The 22373-nt window shown below is 36.7% G+C and overlaps 5 protein-coding genes across 5 annotated transcripts; 3 read left to right on the top strand and 2 right to left on the bottom strand.

Annotated features, from left to right (window-relative positions):
* Positions 1-8478: 8478 nt before the first annotated feature.
* PEX2_045250 (putative COP9 subunit 3) lies at positions 8479-10267 on the bottom strand (the record flags this gene model as incomplete). The annotated part of the gene is made up of 4 exons (XM_016741800.1): positions 8479-8967; positions 9039-9191; positions 9275-9724; positions 10097-10267. 4 exons carry the CDS (start codon positions 10265-10267, stop codon positions 8479-8481), a joined length of 1263 nt encoding a protein of 420 aa, XP_016603263.1.
* A 429-nt stretch (positions 10268-10696) lies between these two features.
* On the top strand, positions 10697-12190 carry PEX2_045260 (glutamate-5-semialdehyde dehydrogenase; the record flags this gene model as incomplete). The annotated part of the gene is made up of 3 exons (XM_016741801.1): positions 10697-10997; positions 11061-11222; positions 11280-12190. The coding sequence occupies 3 exons, from the start codon at positions 10697-10699 to the stop codon at positions 12188-12190; spliced, it is 1374 nt and encodes a 457-aa protein (XP_016603264.1).
* A 301-nt stretch (positions 12191-12491) lies between these two features.
* On the bottom strand, positions 12492-15005 carry PEX2_045270 (60S ribosomal eL18 domain-containing protein; the record flags this gene model as incomplete). The annotated part of the gene is made up of 9 exons (XM_016741802.1): positions 12492-12569; positions 12629-12996; positions 13095-13199; positions 13313-13403; positions 13834-13909; positions 13962-14098; positions 14149-14424; positions 14778-14810; positions 14898-15005. The coding sequence occupies 9 exons, from the start codon at positions 15003-15005 to the stop codon at positions 12492-12494; spliced, it is 1272 nt and encodes a 423-aa protein (XP_016603265.1).
* A 1015-nt stretch (positions 15006-16020) lies between these two features.
* Positions 16021-17184, top strand: PEX2_045280 (RNA-binding protein; the record flags this gene model as incomplete). The annotated part of the gene is made up of 4 exons (XM_016741803.1): positions 16021-16106; positions 16369-16425; positions 16482-16581; positions 16642-17184. 4 exons carry the CDS (start codon positions 16021-16023, stop codon positions 17182-17184), a joined length of 786 nt encoding a protein of 261 aa, XP_016603266.1.
* Positions 17185-18061: 877 nt separating this feature from the next.
* Positions 18062-22357, top strand: PEX2_045290 (Hydantoinaseoxoprolinase, N-terminal; the record flags this gene model as incomplete). The annotated part of the gene is made up of 5 exons (XM_016741804.1): positions 18062-20747; positions 20816-21301; positions 21360-21541; positions 21598-22264; positions 22317-22357. 5 exons carry the CDS (start codon positions 18062-18064, stop codon positions 22355-22357), a joined length of 4062 nt encoding a protein of 1353 aa, XP_016603267.1.
* Between the last annotated feature and the right edge of the window lie 16 nt (positions 22358-22373).

Consider the following 22373-nt stretch of genomic DNA (forward strand, 5'->3'; position numbering starts at 1 on the left):
GCTATTTTATTATTTTATTATAATACTTTTAAAGATTAAAAAGATAATAGTATATTATATTTTTAGTATTTATAATATCCTTTTTAAATATTTTAAATAATTAATTATATAACTTATTTTAAAAACTATATTTTAAAAGAAGGTAATATTATTAGCCTTTAATATTAAAATAGTAAAGCTTATCTTTTATTATATAAAGATAAAAGAGATCTATAGTTAATAGTCTTTATATAATTAAAATAATTATTATATTTTATTATAAGTTTTATTTCTTTTTAAATAAAATATAAGATATATTAAAGAATAGTATAAATTAAAGTAATTAGTATAAAGAAATACTTTATTAGTTTCTAATTCCTTATATTTAAAGATATATCTAGATATAGTCTTTATATAAAAAATAATCCTTTAAATATTATTTAACTAATATAAATAACCTAAACATATTTTTTAACCTTTTATTTTATATTTACTCTAATTTATTAATATTAAAATATAAATTTATTAAATATCTTAAGAAATATATATTATATTTACTATTATTATAAGTAAGAATATTAATACTTATAATAATAAAAAGAAAGGTTAATTCTTTATAATTTTAAAAGGAATATAAGAATAAATTCCTAATTCTTTCAAATATTACTTATAATATTCTTTTTATTTTTATAATAAATATTAGAGTTAAATATCTTTTTAATTTAATATAAGATATTTATTACTATTAATATAGGTAATTAAGTATAAAGATAGTTTAAAATATTATAATATTCTAATATAAAACCTAGTTTAATATTAAAATAAAAAAACTATCTAATAAAGATATATCTTTAGATTCTATATATCACGATCTAAGAGATAACAATTATAGTTCTGCTGTTATTAACCGCTTTCTAAGAAAGGATAAGCGAGGAAGGTTAATATTTACTAGGTTTATATCAAGTCCTTATAAGGGAAGACTGATTCTTAACCCTTCTTCCTTTCTCCTTTCCCTCTCTATACTTAGAATTCTTATTAAAATATACTCTTTAAATTAAGAACTAACTAGTAATATAATTCTAAGTACCACTCTTATTTTCTAATAAAGTAATATAACTATATAGACTATTATTATAATTAGTCTTAGTCCTACTTTACCCTACTTTTATTCCTTAGTATTATATAGCTAAGACTTAAGTTAATCCTAAACTAAATCTCTAATTAATTAAAATAGTTAGAATAAGATAAAACCTAACTATTAACTATAATAAGTAACCTAATATTATAGTATTAAATAAAGAAGATAATATTAAATAGAAAGTAGTTACTTAAGACCCTAAGATCTTAAGACTAGTTAGTATTAGTAAACTTAATAAAGATAATAATAAAGGAAGTTCCTTTATATATAAATAATTATAAAAGATACTTATAAAAGAATAATTCTATAAGCTTACTTATAAGTATAATAGACTAAAAGAAAGAAACTAAGATCTTAAAGATAAAGTAATAGTTCTTTATAATAAAAAGATTAGAATTAAATACTTAATCTAATAACTTATTTAAGAAAGAGAGGAAGTAGTTATTAAGATTATATATTTTAAAAAAGAGATTACCTTATATTCTAATTCTTAAATTTATAATAGAATTAAAACTAGACTAATCTTAATATACTAATTATAGAGACTATTATTATCTATAGAATTACTAAGATATCTAATACCTTAATATTTAGTAATAATAAAAAAGTCTACTTTAAAATATAGGAAACTATTATTTAATAGAAACTTAAAGTAAATAAAAATTACTACCCTTTACTAATATATTATAAGCTTTATATATAAAGTTATTATAAAAGAAAGGCTTAATTATATATTATATCTTACTTAAGTACTAAGTCTAATATCTTATACTATAATACTAATAATATAATAACTTACCTAAGAACTATTTTTATAAATCTAAACTATTATATTAAAGCCTATATTATATATTATAAACTAAAAATAAAACTAAAAGATAATTTTACTAATTTCTTTACTAAATTTATATAACTTACTAAAAAAGCTATTATTATTAAAAAGAACTAAAAATATAATCTATATTTAAAACTTTTATACTTATTTTAAAGCTAAATAATATAGGCTATTAATTAAGAATCTATTCCCTTTAAGACTTTTACTTAGAACTACTAGAATATATCTTATAAAATTAATCTATAATAAGAATTAAAAAATACTATTTAATCTTATTCTATTATTTATTCTAGAAGTAGTAGTAGTATTAGAATAGCTATTAGTTAATATACTTCTTATATAAAATATAAAAGAAGTATTATTCTTACTAATCTATCTATAAATAAATAAGAAACTCTTATAAAAGAAGGTTAATACTTTAATTATAAGGAATAAAGATATATAACCTATAAATATCTTAAAAAGAACTTAAATACCTTAATTATAACTATTATTCTAATTCCTAATATTAAGAAAGTCTAAGAACTTAAAGGTAATAAAAGAAAAATTAATACTTAAATAAAATCTCCTATCTAGATAGTTATAAAATATTACTTTATTTACTAGATTTATAGAAATTAATTAAAGGTCCTAGAAATAGTTTAGTTTTTAATATTTAACTAATATATAATAGATACTCTTTTTCTATTTTAGTACTTAGTAATATTAGAGTAAATAGTAGACTATAATATTACCTATCTATAGGTACCTAGGAGGTACCTATCACCTATCTATAGTAGGCCTTAGGCTATTTAGATTTTTGAGTGCCTATCTATAATACCTAAGGCCTATAGGTATACCCATAATAGGTATGCCCATGATACCTACTATTATATAGTATTATCTTAAATATATATAAAAATTAGATATATAGTAAATTATAGTATATATATTTATATATATCTTATTAAAAATCTAGAATTATGATTATAAATATATAAAAAATATGAATTTAGTTAAAACATTTTAAAATCTATTAATAAAAATCATATATTATGCTAATTTTACTTACTAAAAAGGCCTATAGGTACCTATAGTATCTATAGATAATAGGCCTTAAGGATAGGGCCTATCTATAGGTATATTAATAGTACCTATTATCTACTTATATAAGGCCTATAGGTACTACCTACCTACCTATCTATAGGTAATATTATAGTCTAATAAATAGTTATATTTTTATAAATATTATAATAATTTTACTACTTAGGAAGTAGTTTAGAATTTAAATAGAATAACTTAATTAGAAATACTTAATTAAAAGTTTTAATAAAATCCTTAAAAAGCTAATTACTTATATTATATTTCTTACTATTTATATAGATAGATATATATAATAATAAATTCCTATACTTCTTATAGATTTAGGAAAATATAATTTAATCCTTAGATAGAAATAATTTATAAAGAATAATATCCTATTTAATTATTAATAATACTAAATAATTTAACTAAAAGAAAAGATATTCTTTAATAATATTATAAATAAGTTAATAGTCTTAATACTAACTATTATACTTTAAAAGCCTAGACCTAATAGTAATTACTAGACTAATATAGATTAATAAGATTAATATATAGAATAAAAAAACTAAAAAAAGACTAAAATAAATAAATTCTAATATATTAGAGAATAGTAATATAGATACTAATATATAAAAGAATAGAGAAAGATAACTTAAAACTTAAATAATAAAGTTAAAGTAGTTATCTTTTAGAATAAAAAGATAGTTAAAGAGCTTTTTTTAATTAATTTATGTATTATTAGATAGATAGGATTTAATTATTTTTAAGAAAAAAAGAAAGTAAATAAAGAAATTAAAATCTTTTTTATTTTACTTTATAAAATTAACTATATTATTTGAGTAAAAAATACTTTTATTAAGGATTTTAAAATTAAGGAAATTTTATAAATACTTCTAAAAGAATATTATAACTTAAATAAAGTCTTTTTAAAAAAGAAATTAAATAAACTACTATTTTATAAAACTAAAATAGATTATAATATTATCCTAAAAATAAAAACTATATTAAGCTATTATCTTTTTTATAAATTCTTTCTTAATAAATTAAAAGCTATTAAGAAATATATACTTAATAATTTAAAAAAAGGCTTTATTATTCTTAATTTTATTCTTTATATATTATTAATTCTAATAGTAAAGAAACTAAATAAAAGACTTTAAGTTTATATAGATTTTAAAAAGCTAAATATAATTATAAAAAAAGACTATTACCCTTTATCTTTAATTAATAAGATATTATAATAAATTAATAAAGTAAAGATTTTTATAAAGTTTAATATTTAGTAAGGCTTTTATAGAATTTATCTAATTTTAAAAGTTAAAAAACTTATTACTTTCTATATAAAATATAGGTTATTTAAATATAAAGTTATACTATTTAAGTTAATAAATAATTTAATAACTTTTTAAAGATTTATAAATAATATTCTTAAAGAATATATAGATAAATATATAGTTATCTTTATAGATAATATCTTTATTTATAGTAAAAATATAGATAATTACTATTAATAGATAAAGGAAGTACTTTAGTATTTAAAAGAAGCTAACCTTTAAGTTATACTATTTAAATATAAGTTCTTTATAAATAAAATTAAGTTCTTAAGATTTATTATAAGTATTAAAGGGATAGTAATTAACTTTAAAAAGATTAATATAATATAATTATAAATAATACCTATTACTATAAAAAGAGTTTAGTTATTCCTTAGATTTTATAATTTCTATTAATAATTTATCTAAAGATATAATATTATTTTAAAGCCTTTATATTAATTAATTAAATAAAATATCTTATTTAAATAGTTTATTAATTATAAAAATATTTTCTTACTTTTAAAAAGGAAATTAATTAATATATTAGTCCTTTAATAATATAATAAACTATTAACTATTATTAATATAAAGTAAATCTTTTTATAAAAGAATACCTATAATAATATTCTTCTTATTTAGGTAATATTTTATTAAGAAATAAAATTATAAAAGAAATTTACTCTATTTTATTTATTCCTAATTTATCTATTAGATTATTATAAAGTATTTAAAAGATTAATAATTAATAAGAATTTTAAAATAGTCTTTTTATAACAGTCTTTTAAGTTCTAATTACTATTCTTATAATATATAAATAATTATTAAGAGTTTCTTATCTTATACTTTATAATTTAATTCTATAGATTATATTATCTTTAAGTAAAATAGAGTAAATTTCTTTTATAATTTTATTTCTTAATAAAATATTACCTAAATAAGAAGAATATTATTATAGATATTCTTTTATAAAAAGATTTACTTTATATTAATAATAGTTAATAGTTTATTATATTATTAAAGGATTATTTTAATAAAAGAGTCTAATTAATTAACTTAGCCTTTATTAATCTTAAAAAACTATAAATCTAAGAAATTATTAAATAAATAAAAGAAGTAAATTATTATAATACTAAATTTAATAAATTTTAATAAATTATTAAAATAAATAACTAAAAATAGATTTTATAAAAGAGATTATTCCTATATAAAAGGTAATTAAAAGTTCTAAATAAATAGGATTTATATATAAAACTATTAAATAATATATACTAATAGCTATTAATAGTTTATTTTAAAATTAAGAAATTAAAAAAACTAATCTTAACTTAATATTATTAGTTAGAATAAACTATAAATATAAAATACTATATTAATAACTATTTAATTTATAAATAAATAAAGATATAAAGAGATAAGACTTTTAAATTATTTTATTCTTTTTTAATTCTTAAAAGGCTATAATAATATATATTAATAGATTTCTATTTATTTCTAAAAGATTAATATAAGTATAATATAGTTTTTATAGTAGTTAACTATTTAAATAAAAGACTAGTATCTATCTTTTATTATAAAGATATAGATATTAAAAAGATAGTTTAACTTTTTATTAATAATATTATTTAAGTAATAAAGATATTAGAAATAATTATATTAGATAAAAAAGATTAATTTATTTTAGAATTCTAGATTAAATTCTATTAAATCTTTAGAATTAAAAGAAAATTATTAATAACTTATTATTTTTAAATAGATAATTAAAGTAAGATTATAAATTAGTATATAATATAAAGATTATATTTATATATTAAGTATAATTAGAATAATTAATTAAAAATCTTATTAATAGTAGACTTTATAGCTTTAATCTTTCTTTAAAATATAATAAAATAATTATTATTTTTTATTAAATAAAAATATAAGCCTATTATATTATTTAACTAAAAAGATTAGAATACTTTAATATAAAATAAATAAGATATAATAAATATACTCTTTTAGTTATAAAAGATTTAAAAAGAAACTAAAAAATAGATTATTAAGTCTTAATAATTATAGATATTATAAGTAAATAAATACTAATAAAAAAAAGATTTTAAAATAAATAATTATATCTTTATTATTATAAAGGACTAATAACTAACTTAATTAAATAGAAAGCTAGCTTACTTAACTAATAGCCTATATAAGATTATTAAAAAAGTTAAAAATATATATAAACTTAATCTACCTAATTTAATTTAAGTATATCTTATTTTTAACCTAAATAAACTAAAGAAAGCTATAATAACTAAACTATTAAATAGATAATACCTTAATCCTCCTCTACTAATATAAGTTAATAAAATAAATAAATAAGAAATTAAGAAGATATTAGATTTAAGAACTTACTATTAAAAACTATAATATTAAATATAGTAATTAGGCTATAATATAAACCTATAATAGTACCTAACTAGTAATTTTAAGTATATATTATAGAAGTTATAAGATTTCTATAATAAAGAACTAATAAAACTAGGTCCTCTACTATAATTATAAGAGTAGATAGATATAGTATAATATAATAACTTCTTAGATAACTATATTAATAATAATAAACTAGTATTTAAGGACTAAATATATTCTTAGTTAGGGGTTATATTATAATCTAAGAGATAATAATTATAGTTCTACTATTATTAACTGCTTTCTAAGAAAGGATAAGCGAGGAAGGTTGATATTTACTAGGTTTATATTAAGTCCTTATAAGGGAAGACTGATTCTTAACCCTTCTTCCTTTCTCCTTTCCCTCTCTATACTTAGAATTCTTATTGAAATGCACTCTTTGAATTAAGAACTAGCTGGTAATACTATATAAGAAATAGATAAATAAAGAAAAGTTAAGCTTACTATTAATATATTTAAATTAATTAATAATAATAAAGATTCTAAAGATAATAATCCTATTAGATTAATTAAGTATAAATTTATAATAAAGAATTAGCTTCTTTATCCTTTTATAATATTAAGTATATAAAAATAATAAAGAATTAAACTAATTAATAGTAAAGATAAAAGTAGTTCTTATCTCTTTTATTATAGAGATAAAGGTAGTATTTAAAGGTACTTTAATTTAAAAGAAATAAAGAAGTATAATAAACCTAATAATAATTAATTTATATTATATTAGTATAAATATATAATTATAATAAATACCTAAGTTATTATATAAAGGCTTTTAAGGCTTATTTCTAATCTTAATTAAAAAAGTAATAATATATTAAGTTATTATATATATAATCAAATTACTTAAAAATATAGAGAAAAAATATATAAATAATATAGGTTACAAGGTTAAGAAATTCTGCTTACTAAAAAGGCCTATAGGCGCCCACGACGCCCATAGGCCTTAGGCCCTAAGGGTAGGGCCTATCTATAGGCCTCTCTATAGGGCCCATTTCCCGCTTACATAAGGCCTGTGGGCAATACCCACCCGCCTATCCATGGGCGATGTCGCAGTCTACTTCTAGGGTAGTAAATCGGTTAGTTAGGGGGGGCGATTCCTATAGTTCGTAGGCTTTAGTAGGTAGGGAAGGAATATTTTAGTATAGGGTTATATATAGCTATAGGTTAGGTGATAAGAGTATTATTTACTATATAGATACCATATTAAATTGCATAAATGATAACAAATGGTTGGCTAAGAAAAGCTATACCTAAAATGGACTAAAGGTGTGCAGTTAGTAAAAAATGGCGCTAAGGGGTGTGCATATAGTCGGACTCTATAATTAATCCCTTAGCAGTAGCGGCCTAAGCAGAGCACAGGGTTACACACGTTCTAAAGGTTAACCTGCTGCGTTATCAGAAAAATACTAGAACCCTAAGACGATTTTTATAACCGCGCTTGCTATATAATGACATAGTCTGTCCTAGTAGTGGAGTTCTTCTGTAGCTAATAGTCAAGGATATCTAGTAGACTAGAGACGGTTAACAACGCGCGGGTGGGATCAGAAATTTTTGTGGTATGGCTATTGGGCAAACCCTTATATTTATTACAATCATCACTAGCTAGTTTACATGCATTACAAGCGAACAGCACCACAAGCAATACATCCAAAGCAAGATTATTCAGTCCTTATTGTTATTCAATATCAAAGATGAACTCAGGACATGTCACCCATCAGGTCTTCATCCATATCAAGTCCAGCCTCCCCACCTACAATGGGATTGACTTCACTTGAACCTGACCAAACCTGACCCTTATGTAGGCTCTCAACGTACTCATCGCTTAATCCCAGGTTATTATTTGTTTCCCCAAGATTAATCACCAGGGTCTCCATCAGCTTCATCTCCTGCTTGAGCTGGGACTGCAAGTCCAGCTCATGAGAGAGTCGAGGCAACGAATGAATAGATGAGAACCGTAGCATAGAAGACTCAGTATGATCTTTGCTTTGCACCAATGTCGCGTTCAAAGCACGAGAAATGATGAGAGACGAAACAGCGGATGCAGTAACTTCTGCACACACAGGGGAGGGAAACACCTGCATTGAAAGGTCGGCCATCGTTAAAGCTGCAAAGGTCTTTCCAAGCTTGATAACGGTTTGACTGAAGAAAGCACCCACTACCTGGGAAACCAGACCGAGATTATTGTCCTAGAGCGGCAGCATTAGCCCTGAATGTCAAAATAGTTTAACCTAGAGTGCTAATTAGAGCCATCACCTACCGCACACCAGACTCCATTGGCAGCATCAATTTCAGCATTAAGTCTCTTCAAATCACCACGTTCAAATGCATGAGCAAGAATGATATAGGGCCTCGCAAGTGATTGATACACTTTCACCACGTGAGGTGTTGTGATACTTGGAGGCGGACAGAGCTGCTCACGGAAACAGTTAGCTCGAGAAAACAAAAGGGCTATTGCTGTCGAGATTCCTTTCTTTTAGCCAATAGAAAGCTCACCTTGCCCTTTTCAAGTAAACCTACCAACACCCATTTCTTGTAGGCTTCCACCATAATCAAGCTCACAGAGCTAGTACTAGGCATAGAGATGACAATTCCAAGGAAATGAAGTGCATTGCGCCACTCCTTCAACGCCATGTATACCATACCACCATAAAGAAAGTACTCCAAGTAGTCTCGATATGATAGCTTGGTTGAAACCCCGGAAGCTTCAGTCATAAAGGATACACTCGAGTCGTGATCTGCGCAGAGTACAGAGGGGTCTGAAGAGGGACGCCCTAGCGAAATTGGGAAATGACAAATCTGCTTATTCAGGACAGGCAATGCACAAGAATATGCTTTGGCCTGGAGACAAAGCCGGACAAGCAAAAGGTGGCTCGAGGTAAAAACGGCACACGATGGGTCAAGGTGGAGCATAGCGTCTTTAATCAGCGTAGCGCCTAGCAGTGGCTGTAGTAGGGTTAGGTTAGCAATTAAATCCAATAAACGTTGGAAAATAGCCGACTTGCCCTTGATGCAGCCTGTGAGGCTTGCGCCACGAGCTCAACAAGAAGGCGCCATTCTCGTCCAGCGTATCTGACTTGGACCCTATCGAAACTCGCCAAAAAATGTGCAGCACATGTCCATAGCATTCCCGAAGGACGGAGATCCGCTGGGAATGAATCAGAATTCAGTTCCTGTGCCTTTTGTATTTGCGCTTGTAGCACGAAAAGATATGGGATAGAATCTATCGCTGGGTCAAAACGCTAGAGATAAATGCATATTAGCTGCGAACTCGTACAACTTTCACAGAGAAGACTTGATATGAATAAAGCTGCTTACATTGAGAACAGACTCATCACTGACACATGAGTCGAGTGCCTTGGTCGTTTGTAACCGTCTGAGGTATTCAACTAGCTCGCGGATCCGACGGTCATACTCGTCGCTGGGTAGGTGGTTAGAATGGTGTAAATGCGCCGATGCAGAGACAATATCCGAGAGGAGTGTCATCATGGCAATTTGTGGAAGAAGAACACAAGATAATTCGGCGTCAAATGCGCAAAGGTGTCTTGTTTCAAACCAGTGTGATCTCTTGGCTTTTGCTTTTGTGATGTCAGGATTGGAATAGAATGGAGACTCGAAGTTGGATGAGGAAGAGGAGAGCGGAAATAAGAGAGATTTGATAAGATATCTTTGAAAGAAACCTCGTTGTAGGTATGGGTGTATGTTGGGTAAAGAAATGTGACGTAGGGTGTTGTGGTGATTATTGGAGATCTCGGGGAGGTGGGTAAATCCGAGACGAGCGGGATCGATAACGTGCCCCTCCACACTTTTGACTCAGATTTTTATTTTCTTTCCCCTGCTTCTAAGTCTCTACCATCTCCACTGCTTTCTCACACTTGTTGTTTTCAATCTCAATAGGAGCGGGGATTATTGAACATCATGTCATTGGCCGACTCTGCAGCAGTTGATGCCGCCCAGAGCGCATCACTTGCCTCTCGTCGCCTTGCAACTTTAAACAATGATGACCGCAACAAAGCTTTGACGTTGCTCCATGATGCATTGGAAATGAACCGGAAAGAGATCCTCGAAGCCAATGCTAGGGATGTGGAACTTGCTACTATTGCGGCCGAGAGCGGGAATTTGAGTCATAGCGTGCTCAAGAGACTTGACTTGTCGCGGCCTGGAAAATACAAAGACATGCTCGATGGAATCTTGAGTGTGCGAGATTTGGATGACCCTAGTGAGTACTCTTTCTATTTTTTTGAGCTTCATAGAGACAAAGCTTAACACAACGCAATTATAGTTGGGAAAGTGACACTACGAACCCTCCTTGACGATGGTCTGACACTCGAGAGAGTCAGCTGCCCTATCGGTGTGCTACTAATTATCTTTGAGGCCCGCCCAGAGGTAATTGCAAACATCGCTGCATTGGCTATCAAGTCAGGTAACGCTGCTATTCTGAAAGGTACACACACGCCGTTACAAGGTTTCATGATAATGTTCAATTGACGTAAATTTCTAGGTGGGAAGGAATCTATGGAGTCATTTGCGGCAATTGCGAACGTTGTCTCTAAAGCTATCGCCGAATCTCGCGTGCCAGTGTCATCAATCCAGCTGGTCAAGACACGCGATGCTGTGTCTTCTCTCTTGGCCCAGGATTCGCTGATTGACTTGGTTATTCCCCGGGGTTCCAACGAACTTGTCCGTTTCGTGAAAGAGAATACGAAAATCCCTGTGCTTGGACATGCCGATGGCCTTTGCTCCGCTTACATACACGCCGATGCTGATATCGACACTGCTGTGAAGGTGATTGTGGATTCAAAAACGGACTATCCAGCGGCATGCAACTCATTGGAGTCCTTGCTTGTCCATGAGGATACTCTTGAATCGGTGTTCCCGGCGGTAGCTGCTGCTCTCCTAGAGAAAGGGGTGACTCTCCGTTGTGATCCTGATTCAAAATCTGCTTTGACAAAGACATTGCCAGCCGAGAAATCAGCGCAAGTACAAACGGCCACTGAATCCGACTATAACACTGAGTTCTTGGACCTCGTGTTGGCAGTGAAAACAATTCCTTCGACTGACCCTTCAACCACGGCTGTGGAGGCTGCCATTGCCCATATAAACATGCACTCCTCCAAACATACAGAGCTCATTTTGACCCAGTCGAAAGAAGCAGCGGATATGTTCATGAGTGGAATTGACAGCGCGGGTGTTTTCTGGAATGCATCTACTAGATTTGCCGATGGCATGCGCTTTGGATTTGGTACAGAAGTTGGCATCAGCACCAACAAGATTCATTCGCGAGGACCGGTCGGACTTGAGGGCCTGACGATCTACAAGTACTTGATCCGGGGAAATGGTCACGGGGCAGCGGACTATGATGGTGAAGGAGGGAGGAAATATCTCCATACTAATCTGCCCATAGGCCAGTAATCGCCTCCAGCGCAACACATCAGTAGAAGGATATCATTTTAAAAAGATTTTTTTTTCCCTTTGCTTTCTTGTTTGAAAATCCCATAAGAAAAAACTTAGGACAAAGCCTGATTCAATTTTCTTTTGCCCCTTCATTCGTAAATTCTCATTTCCCAGTCCAACCAAAGACATCCCGCCACTTTTAAGTACACAGACTTGAGGTCTCTGGCTAGAACTGGAACGATTCCAGGCACCGAGAAAGTCAATGTGGCCAATGCATCTTTCACAATACATACACACCACATCATCCTCATCATGTCCCTTAAACCTTGAAACCCTTGGAACGTCTGCGACCACGAGCCCGCTCGAACTTGCGGCCCTTGCTTCCCACGTACGGCTTCTGTTTTGAGTTAGTAAATTTAAATCACACCATCTCATTTCCCAGTCATAATCACGCACCTTGTCGGTGTGAGGACCGAAGCCGAAGTGCTTCACGGCCTCACGGGCATTCTTGGGTCCACGCAGGAGGAGAGTGTTGGCACCGGTAGGAGCGCGGAGAGCAAGCTGGTCAAGAGTCAAAGTCTCACCACCGGCCTTCTCAATGCGAGCGCGAGCGGTAGCGGTGAAACGGAGGGCAGCAATCGACAGCTTGGGGACGGTCAAAAGGCGGTTGTCATCGGTGACAGTGCCGACAACGACGACGGTCTTTCCCTTCTGGGCCTCGCTGATGTTGGCAACAGCGCGAGAGAGGGAAACCGGGGGACGGTTAATTCTCGACATGAAGAGACGACGGAGGACGGCCTTGTTGAAGTTGGACTCGGTGCGGCCTATCATGCATTCCATATCAGCCTCATTAAAATCCCCACAACGGTACACCTGTAAAAATTGTGCTGCAAACGAAATTCGGAATCGGGGGGAGTCATACGAGCCAAGAAGCGGTAGAGCTTCACCAGAACCTTCAAGTAGACGTTGTCGCTCTTGGGAGCCTTGCGGTGGCTGCTCCGCACATGGTGGCGGTCCAGGTCGATACCTGCGATTTATAAATTGTCAGTGGAATGGCCTTGAGAACGAGAAAAAAACAAGGACGTTTGAATCAATGCTGCGAGAAGCAATAGTCGAGTGAACGGAGATGATTGAACATACCCATGGCTGTGTATTGGTCGACTTCCCGGGAAATAGCTTGCTGTCGCACCCGTATGGAAAGTGCAGGAGGTTTTTGATCCTTGACTTTCGGCTGGACAGTGTTGTGTGGGTTTAGCCCTACGCTAGACTTGACTAGGAAAGGCGAGGCACATGACCTGGGTGTGACCACGTGACACATGAATTTGACTCGCCACCTGGTCACGTGGTAGGTGGATCTCGCTGCATCTAGCCCTGGAGAGTAGAGAATTACTCCGAACCTTATCTTCAAATTCTACTATGGCCTATGTACTTTGTACTCTGTACTCTTGTATTCTGTACATTGTACAACAATGAGAAGAAATATCTACGTACATATATTATTTGAAAAACAACTATTCTCTATCATTCAAGCCGACAAAGAAATCACGAGTCATTTCAAAACTCAACCAGCTACTGGCCATACTAGGAGCCACTTTTAAAAGATTCGGCCCTATCCCCTTGAAGAGTCCACGTAGTCCCTCTTCAGCCACAATGACCCTTACAGCATCCCAGATCGAAGTGTATTGGTAACCCATTCCCGACATTGTGTTTATCTGGAATCGCCGACGTAGCACATCACTAAGGAAAAAGTCAGTTTCAGGGGCTTAGCGAATGCAATAAAGGAACTGACAAAGGATAGGTACACGTCTGGGCGACTGCTCCAGAGATCGCGCCAGCCAGTAATTTTCGATAGGAGCTAGGGTTTTTGTCCCCTTCCGGTGTTAGATACTTGCGCACCGATTCGTAGGTCATAAAATTGAGTCCCACCTATCGCTTGTCAGTTATGACCAAGAGCCAAATTAAGTTGACAAACTCACATATGGCGCTACTCCGGCAACAGTAGGAGCAATTCCACGATATAAAGCCTTTGTCCCACCTTCATTTTTATAGATCATGGCCATTGTGGTGAACATGCCTGGCAGTTTTTGGCTTGGATCTCTTGCTCCAAGATCGGCAAATGAAGCGGATTGAATAGAAAGCCGGGTTCGAACGATGTCCAGAGGATAAGTGATGGTCACCGAGGTGATGCCGGCAACACCTCCACAAACAAGGCGACTCATCGGAGTCATCTCACCATCGGGAGACTCTACAAACTAAATCAAAGCAATGTTAGTTTGCATCAAACCCTACTACTGCAGGGATAGGAATAGCCACCTACTTGCTTGTAAAAATTATAGCTCCCAAACTGTACCGCAGAATAAGGGATAATGCGAATACAGTTTGTTCCATTACCTCGCATGAAGCCCCGCCAGCCTTCTTCCCGCCCCATCTTCACCAAGGCTTTCCAGATTGACAATCTGTATTCTGTTCGACCAACGCTTTGAATTTGAAGAAGGATTTTCAACCGTTCGAGTGGTGACACTATTGTTCTGGAAACTGCGCCAGCCACTCCACCAGCCATAAATGCAGCCACCACTGGTTCGGCGAGGTTCTTTCTAGTACGAACCAACATTGAGGGGGTTTGTTCATTAATCAGCTCCTGCGTTAAACAACCAGTCAGTCTACCAGCTCACATATGTTTTTGGGGGGGGGGGGGGGGGGGGGGNCGGGGGGTCCTCCTTCTTACCTTGGCTGGATTTGAACTAGAGGGAAACTTGGAGAGATTCTGCAAGGCAGGCTTTGCTGCACCCTCCAATCCATCCTTCTGAATAGCATCCTGGCGATCCAAGCTCATTTTGAAGATATGCACATCCGGTTTCGCAAATGGGCTTGATAAAAGTAGTCCTCTGTATTTTGCTGTATAATGATTTCCGGTAATTCTTTCAATCGGAAATGAAGCCTGATTTTGTTGCTGGAGATCAAATGGGATGAAGCACTATTGGTGTAGTGCTAGCCATGAAGGTTGGTTATTTCCCGAGATTTGGTGATCTAAAAGCACATCTTTGGTCTTGTGTCCAATAGTGTATTGCTTCTTTCAATGGCCATATAATAGAGGTATAAAGGGTAATTTTGGCAGTAAATTTGTCAAAAAGGAGAAGCAAGGTCAAAAAGAGATGGCTTTGCTATGATCAGATAGGTTGTTAGGCCGGATTTGCTTTTTTTTGCCCCCTCCCCTTCAATGTTGATGGGAAATGTAGTTGAACAGGTAAAAAGAAACAAGAAACAAGAGAATAGGAAACCTCCCCCCAAAAAAGTGTCACAGATCACACAAGAATGAGTTGTATGGCTGGAGGGTCAAGGTGAGAGAGAAAGAGAAGAACATCCGACTTACCGACAGACACGGTACCTCCCGATAGTCCGCCACTTATATTACGTACCTGCCTTGGGGGTCCACGGGTAAGCTACGGAGTACATAACTAGTATGTTGTATAGTATCTTAGTAACTATGTCTAGATCTTAACATTATAGATTTTGTAGATAGATCAAATTTTGTTTTTATTTAAAAATGAAGAATGTAAATATTAGATCTGAAAGATGTTCAAATGTTATCATCATCTTTCTGTCATAAAATAAAATAAAAAGGAAAAGAGAAGAAAAGAAAAGAAAACCCGAAATCAATTGCGTCATTGGCATGTTTGATCCACCGTAGCACCTTCATCACTAATTCTTTCCTTGTGCTCTCCTCTCTCTTCTTTATACTCTTTATCCTCTTGAAGCTTTTTAAGCTCCACCTCTCCTTTCAGATTTCTTCCAAATTCCAACTGACCCAATCTTCTTTCTTTTCCATTGCTCTGTGTGCTAACGGCACCATGTCTTCTCGCTCTGGAACTACTCTGTATGTTACCGGGTTTGGCCATGGCACCCGTGCTCGCGATCTTGCCTACGAATTCGAACGGTACGTGTCGCCTCTACCTTCGCACCTACGAACTTCGATTCCCATCACTCCGACGACCTCCCGATGAAGACCATTGGCACTAAATGCCTTGGACGACGCTCTTCTTTCTCTCCAACTAGCGTGACATTGGCGTGGAAGCTTGTGCCTGTCTACGTTGCCCTGTCTCACTCCTAGGGCAACGGTTAGCTAGTCTTGGTCCTTCCTCATCATAATTTCTCTCGATACCGGTCCCTAGAGCTAGCTCAACTGATTTTGGAACTAGTTATGGGCGTCTTGTTCGCTGTGATATCCCTGCCCCGCGCACTCCCTCCAGCCGACTGTGAGTTGAAAGGTGATATCTGAAACCATTCTACCTTTCTAATTTAAATTACTTAGCTTCGCCTTTGTTGAATACGAGAGTCGCCGCGATGCCGATGATGCTTACCATGAGATGCACAACAAGCGTATCGGCCGCGATGATTTGCTGAAGATTGAGGTAAGCATATCCTCCCCACTCCCAAAATCTTGTTAAATAACTTTTTTAACCTGTCTCCAGTGGGCACGCACTCCTCCCTCTGCTTCCTGGCGCTTTGACTCTGGCTCTGGCCGTGACGCTCCCCGTGATGCTCCCCGTGACGCTGGTCGCGATGCTGGCCGTGATGCTGGCCGTGATCGTCGCCGTGATCGCACTCCTCCTCGCCGTGGTCGTTCCCCATCCCCTCGTCGCAGCCGTGGTGGCGACTATTCCCCCCGCCGAGACGATCGGTACGAACGAGACGCCGACCGCACCGACCGCGACTACGACCGCCGCGACCGTGATTCTGACCGCCGTGACCGTGACCACGATCGACGTGACCGTGACCGTTCTCGTGACCGCTCTCGTAGCCCCGATGAACGTGAACGTGATGGCAAGGATGACCGGGAAAGACGTGATGATGATCGGGAGCGTCGTGAGGAGGACCGTGAGAACGGCCCCAACGGTGAGGACAGGAAAGGTCAGTTGCCTCCCCAACCTAGAAAATGTTCTTTTCACTCACATACAGTAGTACCCCTGGACCCAATGCCCTCTGCCCATGATGAGCTTGATACTGCTGAGTAGATCAACTCAGTACTACGTTCATTCGCTCTCGACCTATGTCTCCCGTCGTCATTCTGTTTTCGTCTTCTGAAGGTTTCCTTCATTTCGGTTGTGCCAACTAGGGGGAGGGAGCAGACAAGGTTATCGCCCCAGTATTGCTCTTAATACATCCTGTGGCATATCTCGGATCTCGTCCCCCTTTGCCTAGGTGGCTCTGATTTCAAATGGCGTGAAGCTTACTCTTCAGGACAAGCTGGGACCAAGTGAACGTGTGACCCCTGCTTTCCCCTTCCTTTTTTTCAATTTTGCTTTTCCCCGAGTTATTCCCAATATTTGTTTTTTATTTTATTTTTGAGGTTGGTAATTTATCCTGGTCAGCAGCTCGGATCCCACCGAAGCGAACGTCGAACGATCGTTCCAAGTCCGCGCCCAAATACCACGATGAATTCCGATCCGCCCTCCGTCTTGTTCGCAATTTAATTTGAAATCGATTATTTCAATTCCTCGCCCTCTTCGACCGGTCGCCATCCTATGTGGTCTTGTTTCTCTAAACCACTGTAGTGCCTTAGTTGTATGCAAGGTTAATGCTGTTGGGGACCATTTTTCAATCATCATTTCCACAGCTTTGTCAATAAGGTGAAGAAAAAATAAAACAAAACACTCAAAAGACCAAAAGGCCACAGCATATCCTAAAATCCGATATATTTTGAAATTTGCCCACATCATAGTAATGACGTAGGATATTTAGCGCGGGGAACCCGGGGGCATCAAAGTAATCTATTGCTACTTTTTCAACGTTCGGCTACTTTTCAATTATGACTTTAGCAAAACAAACAGGAATCAACATTGCAATCGATGTATTAGTCTTCATCCCCCCCGACTTATCCAAAACACTGACATGGTAAAGAGAGGCGGGACCTTTACCGATTGCGTTGGAAATCCAGGGACCGGCCGCTTGGAAGATGACATTGTGATTAAACTGCTCTCGGAAGATCCCAACAACTACAAAGATGCACCTTTGGAGGGCATCCGGCGTATTCTTTCCAACTTTACAGGCCACGACATCCCTCGCGGGGAACCCATCGATACTTCTTTGATCCAGAGCATTCGCATGGGTACAACCGTGGCAACAAATGCGCTGCTCGAACGGAAGGGAGAGAAGGTAGCGCTGGTGGTAAGCAAGGGCTTCAAAGACTGCCTCGAGATTGGGAATCAGTCTCGTCCTAGAATATTTGACCTCGCCATCAAACGTCCCAGCGTCCTTTACGAGGAGGTGATTGAGGTTGACGAGCGCGTCACTTTGGAAGATTACGCAGAAGATCCGCAACGAAGCACCACTGCCACTACTCGCCGGGACCAGACCCAGGCAGCAGGCGATGTGGTTCGGGGCCTTTCTTCGGAAGCAGTTCGCATACTGAAGCGTCCGTCTGAAGAATTAGTGAAATCGCAGCTGAAAGAGGTATACAGCCACGGGATTAGAAGCATAGCAGTATGTTTTATGCACGGGTACACCTTTCCAGACCATGAGGTATTGGTGGGAAGAATCGCCAAGGATATTGGTTTCCACCATGTGAGTTCGAGCCACCAGCTCATGCCGATGATTAAACTTGTGCCGAGGACCACTTCAGCCTGCGCCGATGCATATTTGACCCCTGCTATCAAGAAGTACATCTCTGGATTTCAAGCCGGATTTGAGGGTGGCTTAGGCAGTGAGAGTGTCAAACAGCAGGCAGGGGCCAAAGGCGCACGCTGTGAATTCATGCAATCGGACGGTGGCCTTGTGGATGTGGACCAATTTTCAGGCCTACGAGCAATTCTGTCAGGACCTGCTGGCGGAGTGGTGGGGTATGCGTTAACTTCCTACGATCCTGTGTCAAAGACACCTGTAATAGGGTTTGATATGGGAGGGACGAGCACGGATGTTAGCAGGTATGGATCCGGCCGGTATGAACATGTCTTTGAGACAACCACCGCTGGAGTGACAATTCAGTCTCCTCAGTTGGATATCAACACCGTTGCTGCAGGTGGCGGCTCGAGGTTGTTTTACCGTAACGGTCTCTTTGTTGTTGGGCCCGAGTCAGCAGGAGCCCATCCAGGGCCCGCATGTTATCGCAAGAGTGGACCACTCACAGTAACTGATGCCAATCTATTCCTTGGGCGATTGGTCCCAGACTTCTTTCCAAAGATTTTCGGCTCAGATGAAAGCCAGAGATTGGATGAACAGGCTAGTCGGGTGTTGTTTGAAGAACTAACCAAAGCAATCAACCAGAAGTTGGCCAAAGGGGGCCAAAGCCGAGAAATGTCCCCTGACGAGGTTGCATTTGGTTTTATCAAGGTAGCCAACGAGACAATGATCCGGCCCATTCGATCTCTGACAGAGGCCAAGGGACATGACACCTCAAAACACAGGTTGGCTACATTTGGAGGAGCCGGGGGCCAGCATGCCGTTGCCATTGCTAAGAGCCTGGGGATTCGGCAGATTTTGATTCATCGGTATTCCTCGGTGCTCTCGGCATACGGAATGGCACTAGCAGATGTTGTTGATGAAAACCAAGAGCCTGAATCGAAGACCTGGGCTGCTGCTAAGGATGATGATGGTGGCAAGGAAGGGGTTCGGGATGCACTTGGTTCGAGAATAGAAGAGTTAAAGAAACGATCCACGCAGAGGTTGCGAGACCAAGGCTTCAACAACGATTCAATTATGTTTGAAGAATACCTCAATATGCGATATCGAGGCACAGAATCTGCCTTGATGATACTTAAACCCAGCAAAGAGGAGGCCGATCTTCACTTTGGGGGCGACGAATGGGCCTTTGGTAAGGCATTTATGAAGCAACATGACCAAGAGTTTGGTTTTACTCTCCCAGACCGAGATATCATCGTAGACGACGTGCGGGTGAGAGGAATTGGGAAAGGATTCAAGATATCCGAGAAGACAGTGGACCGACAGATCCAGGAATCCAACCCGAAGGACGTGAGGATGGACCAAGAGTATCGCAGATCTCTTGTATACTTCGAAGGCGGCCGACGTGAAACACCAATCTATAAACTGAACGACTTGAAGGTTGATGAGCGAGTGAGAGGCCCCGCGATTTTAGCCGATGACACTCAAACAATCGTGGTGACCCCAGGAGCCTCAGCGCTTTTGACAAAAACCCACGTCGTCATCAACATTGGTGAATTGGATGCCAGCCTACCAAAGATTAGCACCGACAATGTGGATCCTATCCTGCTGAGTGTCTTTTCGCACAGATTCATGGCTATTGCCGAGCAGATGGGACGTGCTTTACAGAAGACAAGTGTAAGTACGAATGTAAAGGAGCGACTTGACTACTCCTGCGCATTGTTCGATGCAGACGGCGGGCTTGTTGCGAATGCACCACATTTGCCCGTCCATCTCGGTAGCATGTCAACCTGTGTACGGATACAGGCCCGGATCTGGCAAGATAAACTGTATCCCGGCGATGTAATCGTATCAAATCACCCGGAATTCGGGGGAACTCATCTCCCAGATATCACAGTCCTGCAGCCTGCTTTTAGCCAGGGAAAGATCATATTCTACGTCGCCTCTAGGGCGCATCATGGTAAGACGTTTCCCCCAAGTGAAAGATGGTAGAGGGGGTAAAGAACAGATATTCTAACATACATAAAGCCGACATTGGAGGAATACTCCCGGGATCTATGCCACCTCATTCAAAAGAGCTTTACCAAGAAGGCGCAGCCATCAAGAGCGAAAAATTGGTATCAGAGGGCAAGTTTGACGAGAAGCGCATCACCGAATTGCTGTTCAAAGAGCCGGCCCAGTATCCAAACTGCAGTGGGACTCGATGCCTAGCAGATAATTTGAATGACCTCAAAGCTCAAATTGCTGCGAATAAGAAAGGGATCAACTTGATCAGCATTCTAACCGAGGAGTATGGTGAGGCTGTCGTGCAGTTCTATATGCACCAGATCCAAGACAACGCAGAGCTCAGCGTGCGCAATCTACTAAAAGATGTGAGCAAGAGATTTGCTGGTCAAGAACTGAGTGCTATTGATTATATGGATGATGGGAGCCCTATTCAATTGAAGATATCAATAGATGGGGACAAAGGAGAGGCAATCTTCGATTTCGAGGGGACAGGCCCAGAGGTATATGGTATGGTCGACTGGCATGCAACAAGGAACTTGATGTTTCTTGAGCTGACAATGATCAGGCAATATAAATGCACCGGAGGCTGTAACATACTCGGCGATCATCTATTGCCTGCGATGCCTTATTTCAGCAGATATCCCATTGAATCAGGGTTGTTTAAAGCCAATTGACGTTCGAATCCCCCCTGGAAGTCTTCTATCCCCCTCGGAATCAGCTGCCGTGGTGGGTGGCAATGTCTTGACGGTAAGACCAGACGGACACCGATATTAATCATGGGCTCATCTTTTTTTCCTTCACAGAGTCAGCGAGTGACCGACGTCATTTTGAGGTGCTTTCAGGCTTGCGCTGCATCACAGGGTGATACCAACAATCTCACATTTGGATTCGGAGGGAATATGCCCGGCGAGACGGAAACGAAAGGGTTTGGTTACTACGAAACCATCGCCGGTGGTAGCGGTGCTGGTCCAACTTGGGAAGGCACTTCAGGGGTTCACACACATATGACTAACACTCGAATTACTGATGCAGAGGTGTTTGAGCGGCGGTACCCTGTGATCCTCCGAGAATTCAGTCTTCGACCCAATTCAGGAGGCAATGGTCAGCACCGCGGCGGGAATGGCGTTATGCGAGACATTGAATTTCGTATTCCCGTGCAAGTCTCTATCCTCTCCGAACGAAGAGTCTACCATCCATATGGATTGGAGGGAGGCGAGGACGCCCAGTGTGGTCAAAACATCTGGGTGCGCCGCGTAAGAAAGCAAGACGGAAGCTGGGAGCATAGATACATCAACCTCGGCGCAAAGAATTCTGCTCCGATGCAAGCAGGGGAGCGGATCATTATCCGTACGCCCGGGGGAGGAGGGTGGGGCCAAATCGGAGGCCGGAGCCAGCTTCTCCAAGAGAAAGATCATCGTCATGGTTGGCGGGGAGGTTCTATTGCCAACAACATGGCGACGCAAGAGGCGAGTATGTGATCTAGAGGGAAATTTGGGAGTAAGTCCAGACCACCATGGTTTAGTTCAAACGGTCAAGATCAATTGGATTATGGTGAAATTGTGAGGGCCAGTTATGGGCA

This window comes from Penicillium expansum, assembly GCF_000769745.1.
Source record: "Penicillium expansum strain MD-8 chromosome Unknown contig146, whole genome shotgun sequence".
NCBI lineage: Eukaryota > Fungi > Ascomycota > Eurotiomycetes > Eurotiales > Aspergillaceae > Penicillium > Penicillium expansum.